Source organism: Pseudoliparis swirei, chromosome 21 (assembly GCF_029220125.1).
Source record: "Pseudoliparis swirei isolate HS2019 ecotype Mariana Trench chromosome 21, NWPU_hadal_v1, whole genome shotgun sequence".
NCBI classification, from domain to species: Eukaryota; Metazoa; Chordata; class Actinopteri; order Perciformes; family Liparidae; genus Pseudoliparis; species Pseudoliparis swirei.
The window spans coordinates 2,117,339-2,130,523 of NC_079408.1; the positions used below are offsets into that span (position 1 = coordinate 2,117,339).

General features: G+C 52.3%; 1 protein-coding gene across 8 annotated transcripts in view; it reads left to right on the plus strand.

Moving 5' to 3' along the window:
- Positions 1-174: 174 nt before the first annotated feature.
- camta2 (calmodulin binding transcription activator 2) overlaps positions 175-13,185 on the plus strand; it is an 18,333-nt gene continuing 5,322 nt past the window's right edge. For 2 of the 8 annotated variants that reach the window (XM_056443138.1, XM_056443139.1), the window contains exons 1-19: positions 175-590; positions 3,627-3,712; positions 3,867-3,970; positions 4,189-4,256; positions 4,386-4,521; positions 4,593-4,664; positions 5,482-5,629; positions 5,916-6,044; positions 6,156-6,345; positions 6,527-7,256; positions 7,331-7,834; positions 7,914-8,040; positions 8,101-8,235; positions 11,019-11,182; positions 11,325-11,518; positions 11,820-11,898; positions 11,973-12,201; positions 12,274-12,441; positions 12,575-12,789. In XM_056443138.1, the coding sequence (XP_056299113.1) occupies positions 3,679-3,712; positions 3,867-3,970; positions 4,189-4,256; positions 4,386-4,521; positions 4,593-4,664; positions 5,482-5,629; positions 5,916-6,044; positions 6,156-6,345; positions 6,527-7,256; positions 7,331-7,834; positions 7,914-8,040; positions 8,101-8,235; positions 11,019-11,182; positions 11,325-11,518; positions 11,820-11,898; positions 11,973-12,201; positions 12,274-12,441; positions 12,575-12,789 (3,426 nt within the window). In that variant the 5' untranslated portion in view covers positions 175-590; positions 3,627-3,678. Of the gene's footprint in view, positions 591-3,626; positions 3,713-3,866; positions 3,971-4,188; positions 4,257-4,385; positions 4,522-4,592; positions 4,665-5,481; positions 5,630-5,915; positions 6,045-6,155; positions 6,346-6,526; positions 7,257-7,330; positions 7,835-7,913; positions 8,236-11,018; positions 11,183-11,324; positions 11,519-11,819; positions 11,899-11,972; positions 12,202-12,273; positions 12,442-12,574; positions 12,790-13,185 lie in introns of all 8 variants that reach the window. The other 6 variants (XM_056443132.1, XM_056443137.1, XM_056443133.1 and 3 more) reach the window with 5 other exon arrangements.

Genomic DNA, 13,185 nt, shown 5'->3' on the forward strand with positions numbered 1-13,185 from the left:
GTGTGTGTGTTTGTCTGTATATATTACATCATAAAATATAATGCATATATATATGTACATACATGTATATAATATATATATATATATTACATAATATAACAAAGTAAGACAGTAACGCCCCCCCCCCACACACACACTGAGTGACGTCACAGAAAGAAGATGGCCGCCGTGCTGGAGGCGGAAGGTAAAGGAGCTTCGAGAGGCTGCTGGTCCGCGTGAGCGCTGCAGTCCGCCGGGTCTGGTTTTAGGGTCCGGGTCTCCCGAGAGGCTCGTGTCTAGGGTTAGCCCGGGTCAACCCGGTCCAACCCGGGATGGAGCCCTGCAGCTCGGCTGTAAGATCTACCGGAACCAGCTAAACAACCGAACGGTGTTTATTGATGAGTTTATTATTGTTTACGTGTGGACATGTGTGTGTACATGCCGGTGTACATACATGTGTACATGTGTGTGTACCTGTGTGTGTACATGTGTACACGGACTCCTTGGTGAAGTGTACCTGAACTACTGGAACAGGTTTCTGGAACCTTCTAGCGGGCTGACAGCGCTAGCTTCAATGCTAACTGTAGCTTAGCAGGCCGGAAAGAGCTGAGGTGCGTGTGCGCGTGCGCGTGAGAACTGATGCTTTAATGTTATGATGAAGCGTTTCTGTGCAATACACACACATGTGCTGTGAACACACATACACACACATGTGCTGTGAACACATACACACACATGTGCTGTGAACACACATACACACACATGTGCTGTGAACACATACACACACATGTGCTGTGAACACACATACACACACATGTGCTGTGAACACATACACACACATGTGCTGTGAACACACATACACACACATGTGCTGTGAACACACACATACACACACATGTGCTGTGAACACACATACACACACATGTGCTGTGCTGTGAAACATACACACACATGTGCTGTGAACACACATACACACACATGTGCTGTGAACACACATACACACACATGTGCTGTGAACACATACACACACATGTGCTGTGAACACACATACACACACATGTGCTGTGAACACACATACACATGTGCTACACACATACACACACATGTGCTGGACACACATACACACATGTGCTGTGAACACACATACACACACATGTGCTGTGAACACACACATACACACACATGTGTGAACACATACACACACATGTGTGTACACACATACACACACATGCTGTGTACACACATACACACATGTACTGTGTACACACATACACACACATGTGCTGTGAACACACATACACACACATGTACTGTGTACACACATACACACACATGAACTGTGAACACACATACACACACATGTGCTGTGAACACACATACACACACATGAACTGTGTACACATACACATACACACATGAACTGTGAACACACATGATACATGTGAACACACATACACACACATGAACTGTGAACACACATACACACACATGTGCTGTGAACACACATACACACACATGAACTGTGAACACACATACACACACATGTGCTGTGAACACACATACACACACATGTACTGTGAACACACATACACACACATGAACTGTGAACACACATACACACACATGTGCTTTGAACACACATACACACACATGTACTGTGAACACACATACACACACATGAACTGTGTACACACATACACACACATGTGCTGTGAACACACATACACACACATGTACTGTGAACACACATACACACACATGTACTGTGAACACACATACACACATGAACTGTGTACACATACACACACATGTGCTGTGAACACACATACACACACATGAACTGTGAACACACATACACACACATGTGCTGTGAACACACATACACACACATGAACTGTGAACACACATACACACACATGTGCTGTGAACACACATACACACACATGTACTGTGTACACACATACACACACATGAACTGTGAACACACATACACACACATGTGCTGTGAACACACATACACACACATGTGCTGTGAACACACATACACACACATGAACTGTGAACACACATACACACACATGTGCTGTGAACACACATACACACACGTGCTGTGAACACACATACACACACATGTACTGTGTACACACATACACACACATGAACTGTGAACACACATACACACACATGTACTGTGAACACACATACACACACATGTACTGTGAACACACATACACACACATGAACTGTGAACACACATACACACACATGCAGGACAAGCTCTCCCAGCTGCACGTGCCCGACTCCACCTGCAGGTGGATCACAGACTTCCTGACCGACAGGAAGCAGCACGTGAGGCTGGGGAAACACGTCTCAGGCTCCCGGACCACCAGGTTCCCCCCAAGGCTGTGTTCTCTCCCCTCTGCTGTTCTCCCTGTACACCAACAGCTGCACCTCCAGTCACCAGTCCGTCAAGCTCCTAAAGTTCGCGGATGACACCACCCTCATTGGACTCATCTCTGGCGGGACGAGACCGCCTACAGGTGGGAGACTGACCACCTGGTGACCTGGTGCAGCCAGAACAACCTGGAGCTCAACGCCTGAAGACAGTGGAGATGGTTGTGGATTTCAGGAGGAATGCAGCCCCACCCGCCCTCTCATCCTGTGTGACTCCCCGTCGACGCTGTGGAGTCCTACCGCTTCCTGGGCTCCATCATCTCCCAGGACCTCAAGTGGGAGCTGAACATCGGCTCCATCACCAAGAAGGCCCAGCAGAGGATGTTCTTCCTGAGGCAGCTGAGGAAATTCAACCTGCCAGGGAAGATGATGGTACAGTTCTACGGCCATCGTTGAGTCCATCATCTGCTCCTCCATCACCGTCTGGCACCCTGCAGCCACAGCCAAAGACAAGCGCAGGCTGCAGAGCATCATCCGCTCGGCCGAGAGGTTATCGGCTGCAATCTGCCTTCCCTCCAGGTCCTGTTCACTTCCAGGTCACTGAAGCGGGCCGGAAAGATTGTCGCTGACCCCTCCCACCCTGGACACTCCCTGTTCGAGTCCCTCCCTCGGGAGGAGGCTGCGGTCCATCAGGACAAAGACCTCCCGCCACACCAAAAGCTTTTTCCCGTCGGCGGTCGGGCTCATCAATGGAACCCGGACTGACTGACTGTCACCCCCAGGACTACCACCTCTTCTTCCACCTTCCTCTCTCCTCCTTCTTCCCGCTCCTTCCTCTTCCTCCTCCTCCCTCTTCCTCCCTCCTCCTCCTCCTCCTTCTTCTTCCCTCCTCCACACACGTCACTTTAACATGCACTTTAACTAAAACACACCACTTGAAGCACACACCCAAACACTCTCACATTATTTGTTGTCTTTCCGTCGCGTTGATTGTTGTTTGTTTGTCATGTCCAAATGTTGCACCTTCCACCAAAAAAAATTCCTCGTTTGTTTGTGAAAACATTCTTTGGCAATAAACCTGTTTCTGATTCTGATTCTGATGTGCTGTGAACACACATACACACACATGTACTGTGCACACACACACATGTACTGTGTACACACATACACACACATGTACTGTGTACACACACACAATCTGTTGGTTTTCTATTGATCAGGCGGTTGACTGTGTGTGTGTGTGTGTGTTACAGGGTGTGTGCGGCCGTGTGTTGTGTGACAATCATCCTGCATGGACTCGTCGCCATGAGCAACAAGGAGATGGTTTCCACGGAGACAGGTCAGTCACACCAGCTCTGTTGCCATGGTGATGTCACAGAGACATGATGATGACATCATCACACACGCACACACACTAACACACACTGTCAGCCTTCTTAATTACAGAGTGTGTCCTGCTGTGATTCAGTGTGTGTGTGTGTGTGTGTGTGTAGAGATCAAAGGCCAGAGGAAGGTGTTCCTTCCTCACAAGTTGCTGGAGTGTCTCCCTCGTCTCTCCAGTCTGCCCAGCGACAGACTCCGCTGGAACACCAACGAGGTGAGCTGTTAGCTTCTGTAGCACTGTTATCATCTATAGCACTGTTAGCTGCTGTAGCACTGTTAGCTTCAGTAGCACTGTTAGCTTCTGTAGCACTGTTATCATCTATAGCACTGTTAGCATATGTGAGCATGACCGTAAGTAAACATGGTCATATCAACAACCTTTCAAAATAAGAGTGCAGATAAAGACCTGTCTCCTGTCTGTCTGTCTCCTAGGAGATCGCTTCTTACCTGATATCCTTGGACCGGCATGACGAGTGGCTCTACTGCACCCTGAAGACCAGGTCCTCACACCGACTCTCTCTAGACCCCGTAGACCCCGTAGACCCCGTAGACCCCGTGGACCCCGTAGACCCCGTAGACCCCGTAGACCCCGTAGACCCCGGCCCGTTGACGCTGTGCTTATCTTCCAGGCCGAGGAACGGCAGCATGATCCTCTACAACCGGAAGAAGGTGAAGTACCGGAAGGACGGCTACTGCTGGAAGAAGAGGAAGGACGGCAAGTCCACTAGGGAGGACCACATGAAGCTGAAGGTCCAGGGCACAGAGGTCAGGGGTCAGAGTCCTGTTTCACTGGTCCGCTTGCCGGTTGCTCTCTAACACTAACCCTCTGGTTTCAGTGTCTGTACGGCTGCTACGTCCACTCCTCCATCCTGCACACCTTCCACCGGAGGTGCTACTGGCTGCTGCAGGTACACACACACACACACACACACAGTCACACTCACACACACGGTCACACTCACATATACACACACACACACAGTCACACTCACATATACACACACACATATACACACACACACAGTCACACACACACACACACACACATACACACACACACACACTCATATACACACACACACAGTCACACTCACATATACACACACAGTCACACACACACACAGTCACACTCACATATACACACACACACAGTCACACTCACATATACACACACATACACACACACACAGTCACACTCACATATACACACACACAGTCACACTCACATATACACACACACACACACATATACACACACAGTCACACTCATACACACACACACAGTCACACTCACATATACACACATATACACACACACACACACATATACACACACACACACACACTCATATACACACACACACACAGTCACACACACACACACACTCACATATACACACACACACACACACACTCACATATACACACATAAACACACACACACAGTCACACACACACACTCACACTCACATATACACACACACAGTCACACTCACATATACACACATATACACACAGACACACAGTCACACTCACATATACACACACAGTCACACTCACATATACACACACACACACAGTCACACACACTCACACACACACACTCACATATACACACACACAGTCACACACAGTCACATATACACACACGCACACTCTCTCTCTCACACACACACACACAGGTGACAGCCGATCACAGATCAATGTGTGTGTGTGTGTGTGCAGAACCCCGACATTGTGCTGGTCCACTACCTCAACGTGCCGTCCCTGGAGGATTCTGGGAAATGCAGTCCGATGCTGTGCGCGGTGAGCGACCGGCACGACAGCGCGAGGTGGAGCCGAGACGAGCTGCAGACCCAGCTGAGGCCCATGTGTACGTATGAGTCCTTCCTGGGGGGTCTGGGGGGGTCTGGGGGGTATATGGGGGTCCAGAGGTTCATGGTCCTGTTGGGGGTCTTGACGGTTCATGTGGGTCTCCATGGAGACCCTAGGGGGGCGTTTGGGAGGAGCCACTGGGACCCTCTGGCTGAGTCTCCTGTGACTCCCACCTCCGTACTCTGTGTCCTAACACACAGTATCTGTGTCCTCTGTGTACTAACACGCAGTATCTGTGTCCTCTGTGTCCTAACACGCAGTATCTGTGTCCTCTGTGTACTCAGTCCACAGTATGAAGTGCTCCGTGGGCTCTGGTGATTTCAGTATTGAGGACTTGGTTCAACACATTCTGGACCGGCAGAGAACCAAACCACAGCCACGCACACACGCCTGCCTCTGCAGCCCGGCCCAAGGTAACCACGGTGTCACCACGGTGTCATCACGGTGTCATCACAGTGTCATCACGGTGTCATCATCACGGTGTCACCACTGTGTCATCACGGTGACTCCCTGTGTGTGAACAGTCTCTCCAGGAGGGAACATTCCTCACCGCTGTAACAGCACCAAGCATCGCATCATCTCCCCCAAACTGCCCCCCTCGTCCTGCCGACCCCCCCCCTCACAGGAGGGGGGGGGTCGGGGGTCAGGAGAAGGAGACCTGCCCTCCCTCCATGTTCAGAGCAGCCCGGCCTCATCTCCCTGCCCCCCCCCCACGTAAGTCTCTTATTATACGTATATAAGTTTATATTTATATATATACATATATATATATAAATATTTATATAAATATATATACACACATATATATATATATATACACATATATAAATAAATATTTATATTATATATAAACCCATATATATATATATAAACCCGTGTGTGTTTTATTTCCTAGTGGTTTCTGTGGTGACCTGACGGTGGCGCTGTCCCAGAATGCCGTGCTCGTGGTGGCAACGACCGCCGCCCTCGCCAGCGGGGGAGGCGTGGCCAGAGGGGAGGAGGCGGGGCTTCCACTCCCCCGCTCTGGCCAGTTACTGCTCTCTCCTGGTCCGTCCCCCCCTCCTCCTCCCGCCTCCCCTTCATCGCCCCCCTCCTCCCCCGCCCCTCCCTCCCGCCCCCCTCCTGCCCCGGTCCAGGCAGCGGGTGTGGCCACCCTCACCCTCCTCGTCACCCCCCCCTCCTCCACCTCCCTTTGTACCCCTCCTCCTCTTACCCCCGCCTCCCCTCCCCCGGTGGTCCACCTGACCTTTGACCCCGACTCCTTCCTCAACTCCCCCATCCAGGGTCAGACATACGGTGGCCCCCCTCCCCCTCCTGGTCTCTGCTCATCCTCCGCCCTCTCTCCTCCATCCCTCGCTCTCTCCCTCTCCCCCACCTCTACCCCTCCCTCCTCTGTCTCACCTCCATCCTCGCTTTCCTCTCTCTCATCATCCTCCTCTTCCTCCTCCCCGCCCTCCTGCCCCCTCCCCCCTTCACTCTCCCTGTCTCCCACCTCCTCTGTGGCTCCGGCCCTGCTCCCCCTCTGCCTGGAGCTGGGACCTCTTGGGGAGTCCCAAGGGGGGGGGCATGATGATGATGACGATGATGAAGGCAGCACTCCCCCCACCAAGCTGGCTCTGCTGCAGGTGAGACTTGGAGGGACTACTTTCTTCAGTCAGCGTATCATCCGCTCCTTTTCACTCCCGTCTCTGTGCCTCAGACAAGCCACGCCTCCTCCTGCCCGTCTCCACGGCAGCAGACAGGAAGTGGCGCCGCTCCGCCGCCGGCCGAGAGGCAGCAGCCGTTGTCCCGTCGGCCCGTCGGTTGCGCCCCCGCCGCTGTCGCCATGGAGACCGCTCACCCGGCAGCGCACCCCACGCAGGTGAAGGAGGAGGGGAGGCGTGGCTACGACCCGGAGGACACCTGCATGGACACGCAACTGGAGGAGGAGGCGGAGCCGTGTGAGCCAATAGGGGAGGAGCTAGACATCTCCTTCGACAGCCAGTTCCCCGACCTCATCTCTGACCTCATCACCGAGGAGACCAATCCTGTCGCAGCTCACGCCCCCAACGCCGCCGTGTTCCCGGCCGCGGTCCGCTACATGGTGCCCCCCCAGCCCTCGCCCTCCTCCTCCTTCCTCCCCTTCCCCCACCCGCTGCCCCCCACGGCCTCCACCCGCCTCGCCTCCATCACGGACTTCTCCCCAGAGTGGTCCTACCCCGAGGTAATCAATACTCCACGATCAATACTCCACGATCAATACTCCACGATCAATACTCGTGTGTGTGTGTGTGTGTGTGTAGGGAGGAGTGAAGGTATTGATCACAGGTCCGTGGTCGGAGCCGTCGGGTCGATACTCGTGTGTGTTTGATCAGAACTCAGTGAACGCGTCCATGATCCAACCTGGGGTCCTACGCTGCTACTGCCCAGGTACACACACACACACACACACACACACACACACACACTCTCACTTCACCTCTCTTCCAGCCCACCAGGCCGGTCTGGTGGTCCTGCAGGTTCTGGAGTCGGGGGGTTCTGTGTCCTCTTCGGTTCTGTTCGAGTACCGAGCGAGGAACGCCAGCTCCCGGCCCAGCTCGCAGCTGGACTGGCTCTCATTGGACGGTGAGCTGCACCCCCTGCCAACCAATCAATGAGGAGACAGAGGTCTCACTCTGTGTGTGTTCTGTTGGCTTATTGAGGAGACAGAGGTCTCACTCTGTGTGTTTCCTGTTGGCTTATTGAAGAGACAGAGGTCTCACTCTGTGTGTTCTGTTGGCTTATTTAGGAGACAGGTTTCACTGTGTGTGTTCTGTTGGCTTATTGAGGAGACAGAGGTCTCACTCTGTGTGTGTTCTGTTGGCTTATTGAGGAGACAGAGGTCTCACTCTGTGTGTTTCCTGTTGGCTTATTGAAGAGACAGAGGTCTCACTCTGTGAGTGTTCTGTTGGCTTATTGAGGAGACAGAGGTCTCACTCTGTGAGTGTTCTGTTGGCTTATTGAGGAGACAGAGGTCTCACTCTGTGTGTGTTCTGTTGGCTTATTGAGGAGACAGAGGTTTCAAGTTTCAAGTTTCAAGTTTTTATTGTCACATCCCCTTTTATACAAGTATAATCGGTTCGTGAAATTCTTATGTGCAAAACACCCGACAGCAGTAGCAGACTAAAAAAAAAGAATAAGAATGAGAATAAACTATACAATATCCACACACAAAAAAGAAGAAAGTATTAACAATATATATATAAAACAGTGTAATAGAATATACATCATGACAATATATATATATAAAACAATGTAATAAAATATACACTTTTTTGAGACTATATATATATATATATGTATATACATACAATATATATATACAATATATATATATATAAACAATGTAATAAAATATACACCATGGCCATAGATATTCACAGAATATGTTCTGGTGTGTAGTGTTAATGAGGGTCTCAGTCCTTGTTCAGCAGCCTGATGGCCTGACTGAAGAAGCTGTCCCTCAGTCTGTTTGTCGGCACTTGATACTGCGGTATCGCCTGCCTGGCGGTAGGAGGGGGAACAGGTTGTTGGCGGGGTGGTTATTGTCTTTCAGCATCCGTTTGGCCCTGGCCACGCACCGCTTGGTGTATATGTCCAGGATGGAGGAAGCTCACCTCCAACGATGTACTGTGCCGACCGCACCACCCTCTCCACTGCCCTACGCTCCAGGGCGGTGCAGTTCCCGTACCACCCGGAGAAGCAACCTCTCAGAACACTCTCGATGCTACTGGTGTAGAATGTTCTGAGGATGCGGGGGCCATGTTGAATTTCCTCAGTCGCCTAAGGAAATACAGGCGTTGTTGGGCCCTTTTCACCACGTGAGTGGTGTCGTGGTCCATGTGAGGTCCTCGGAGATGTGCACGCCGAGGAACTTGAAGCTGCTGACCTCTCTACTGCAACTCCGTCTATGGAGATGGGGTGTGCTCTCCTCTCCGCTTCCTGTAGTCCACGATCAGCTCCTTGGTCTTCTTGGCGTTGAGGGCGAGGCTGTTCTCCTGGCACCACTGTACCAGTGATCCAACCTCCTCCCTGTAGGCTGTCTCGTCGTCGTGGGTGATCAGCCCCAACACTGTTGTGTCGTCAGCAAACTTGATGATGGCGTTGGAGCTGTGCATGGCCGTGCAGTCGTGGGTGTACAGGGAGTAGAGGAGAGGGCTCAACACGCATCCCTGAGGGGCTCCCGTGTTGAGGGTCAGCGGCTCTGAGGTGGTACTGCCCATCCTCACCACCTGGCGGCCCGACAGGAAGACCAGTATCGAGCTGCACATGGTAGAGTGCAGGCCTGAACCTCTGAGCTTGGTGTCGAGCTTGGCGGGAACAATAGTGTTGAACGCTGAGCTGTAGTCCACAACCAGCATTCGCACACAACAGTTCCTCCCCTCCAGGTGGGAAAGGGCGGTGTGAAGTGCCATGGCAATTGCGTCGTCGGTGGATCTGTTTTGACGATATGCAAATTGCCATGGGTCCAGCGTGGCAGGCAACATGGAACAAATGAAGTCCTTGACCAACCTCTCGAAGCATTTACTGACAATCGAGGTGAGGGCTACGGGTCTCCAGTCATTCAGGCAGGTTACCTTGCCTGAATTCAGGCAGGTTACCTTGCCTGAATGACACCTCTCACGTCATGGCTCTTGAGCTTCTCCTCCACCTTGTTCCTGAACTCCCGCTTGGCAGAGCCGATGGTCTTACGGAGGTCGTAGCGGGCTCTTTTGTATTCCGCCATATTCCCGGAGTCAAAGGCGGTGTTACGCGTGCGGAGTGCAGCGCGAACATCGCCATTTATCCACGGTTTCTGGTTGGGATAAATCCGAACCGACTTGGTAGGAACAACGTCATCTATGCATTTCTTGATGAACCCGGTGACTGAGGACGTACTCACTGACGTTGTTGTCCGACGCGACCCTGAACATATCCCAGTCCGCACGTTCAAAACAGTCCTGTAGCATAGACTCCGATTGGTCCGACCAGCGTTGCACTTCCTTCACAGCGATTGGTTGCTGCTTCAGCCTCTGCCTGTAGGCGGGGAGTAGTTGGATGGAGCGGTGGTCCGATTTACCGAACGGTGGGCGGAGGAGGGCTTTGTATCCATCCCGGAAGGGAGTGTAGCAGTGGTCAAGAATCCGCTCCCCCCTCGTGTTGCTTTTTATGTGTTGGTAGAACTTCGGGAGAACTTTCTTCAGGTTCGCTTTGTTGAAGTCCCCCGCCACAATGAAAGCAGCCTCGGGGTGTGCCGACTCCTGCTCGCTGATCCCTCACTCTGTGTGTTTTCTGTTGGCTTATTGAGGAGACAGAGGTCTCACTCTGTGTGTTTCCTGTTGGCTTATTGAGGAGACAGAGGTCTCACTCTGTGTGTTTCCTGTGTGCAGATAACCAGTTCAGGATGTCCATCCTGGAGCGGCTCGAGCAGATGGAGCGCAAGATGGCCGACATGGCCGCCCAGGACAACAACAACAAACAGCAGCAACAACATCCACGTGGCAGCCAGCAGGCCACACCCCCTCCGCCACCCCTACCTGAGGACCATGAACAGGTGAGAATCAGTTAGACTGACATCCGTTTCCAGATGTTTCTGTTATTGAGTCCTCTCATTGGTAGAAATGAGGTGGACGAAATAATAGAAACACAGAGTTTCCGCTATTTGTAATCATGTATTGACTCTGTTCATCTCTCAGTGGTTCGAGAGGAGGATCGTGGGAGTTTGTGAGAGGATGATAAGAGGAGGAAGGTGGAGAGGAGGAGGAGGAGGAGGAGGAGGAGGAGAAGAAGAGAGGCTTCATCACTCGGTCCGTCACCGAGGGATGACACTGCTCCACCTGGCTGCTGCTCAGGGATACACACACCTGATACACACTCTGATCCACTGGAGGTACACACACACACACACACCTGATACACACTCTGATCCACTGGAGGTACACACACACACACACACCTGATACACACTCTGATCCACTGGAGGTACACACACACACACCTGATACACACTGATCCACTGGAGGTACACACACACACACCTGATACACACTCTGATCCACTGGAGGTACACACACACACACACACCTGATACACACTCTGATCCACTGGAGGTACACACACACACACACCTGATACATTCTTATACCTGTGTGTGTGTCTGTGTGTGTGTGTGTGTGTGTGTGTGTGTGTAGGAGTGTAACCACTGACAGTCTGGACCTGGAGCAGGAAGTGGATCCTCTGAACATTGACCACTTCTCCTGCACGCCGCTGGTAAAACCCACACGTTTAAAGTCCTGAGCCCTGATTGGCCGGAGGTCAGCAGTGTGTGTGTGTGTGTGTTTCAGATGTGGGCGTGTGCTCTGGGCCACCAGAGGGCAGCAGCGCTCCTGTACAGGTGGAACAGTTCTGCTCTGGGGCTCCCTGATTCGCTGGGCCGCCTGCCGCTCGCCGTGGCTCGCTCCCGAGGACACACCCTCCTCGCCACGGCGCTGGAGGAGCTGCACACGGCTCCCAGGGACACGCCCCCCCCGCCACGGCCGTCCCCGTCCCCCCCGTCCACCAGCCCGGACACAGGTAACCTGCTCCGCGCTGACAGGATTCCTGTCGCCCGATTGGCTCTAACCTTGTGTCTTGTCCCGCCTCCAGGCCTGAGCTCCTCCAGCAGCCTCCCCTCCTCCCCCTCACCAAGCTCCGCCTACTCCAGTGGCCCCGCCCCCATGGACACCTCCCCCTCGTCTCTTTCTTCTTCCTCGCTGCCGGTCTCCCCCCCCTCCCCCCTCCCTGAGTCTGTGTGGGGGGGGGGCCCCAGTCCAGGTAAGACCGGTACTGTTGATGAGGGACCAGGTCTGATGAGGGACCAGGTCTGATGAGGGACCTGGTCTGATGAGGGACCTGGTCTGATGAGGGACCTGGTCCGGACCTGGTCTGATCTTATCATCCCTCACAGGTTTGAACCCTGGAGGCTCCAGAGACTCTTCACTCCACCTGATGGACTACGAGAGCACCTCCCCCCCACCCACACACACACACACCTACACACCTGCACACACACACACACACACGGCGGGGGGGCGGCGGCTGCTGGAGGAGCAGCTGAGGAGCTACACCGAGAACACTGAGAACGAGGAAGAGGAGTTCCTGGAGGAGGAAGAGGTGCTGCAGGTAGACCTTAGTCCTAAACTTAGTCCTGATGTTATACCTTAGTCCTGATCTTAGTCCTTAGTCCTGATCTTATTCCTGATGTTAGACATTAGTCCTGATCTTAGTCCTTAGTCCTGATCTTATTCCTGATGTTAGACCTTAGTCCTGATCTTGGTCCTGATGTTAGACCGTAGTCCTGATCTTAGTCCTGATCTTATTCCTGATGTTAGTCCTGATTGTAGTCCTTAGTCCTGATCTTAGTCCTGATCCTATTCCTGATCTTAGTCCTGATCGTATTCCTGATGTTAGACCTTAGTCCTGATCTTAGTCCTGATGTTAGACCTTAGTCCTGATCTTATTCCTTAGTCCTGATCTTATTCCTGATGTTATACCTTAGTCCTGATCTTATTCCTGATG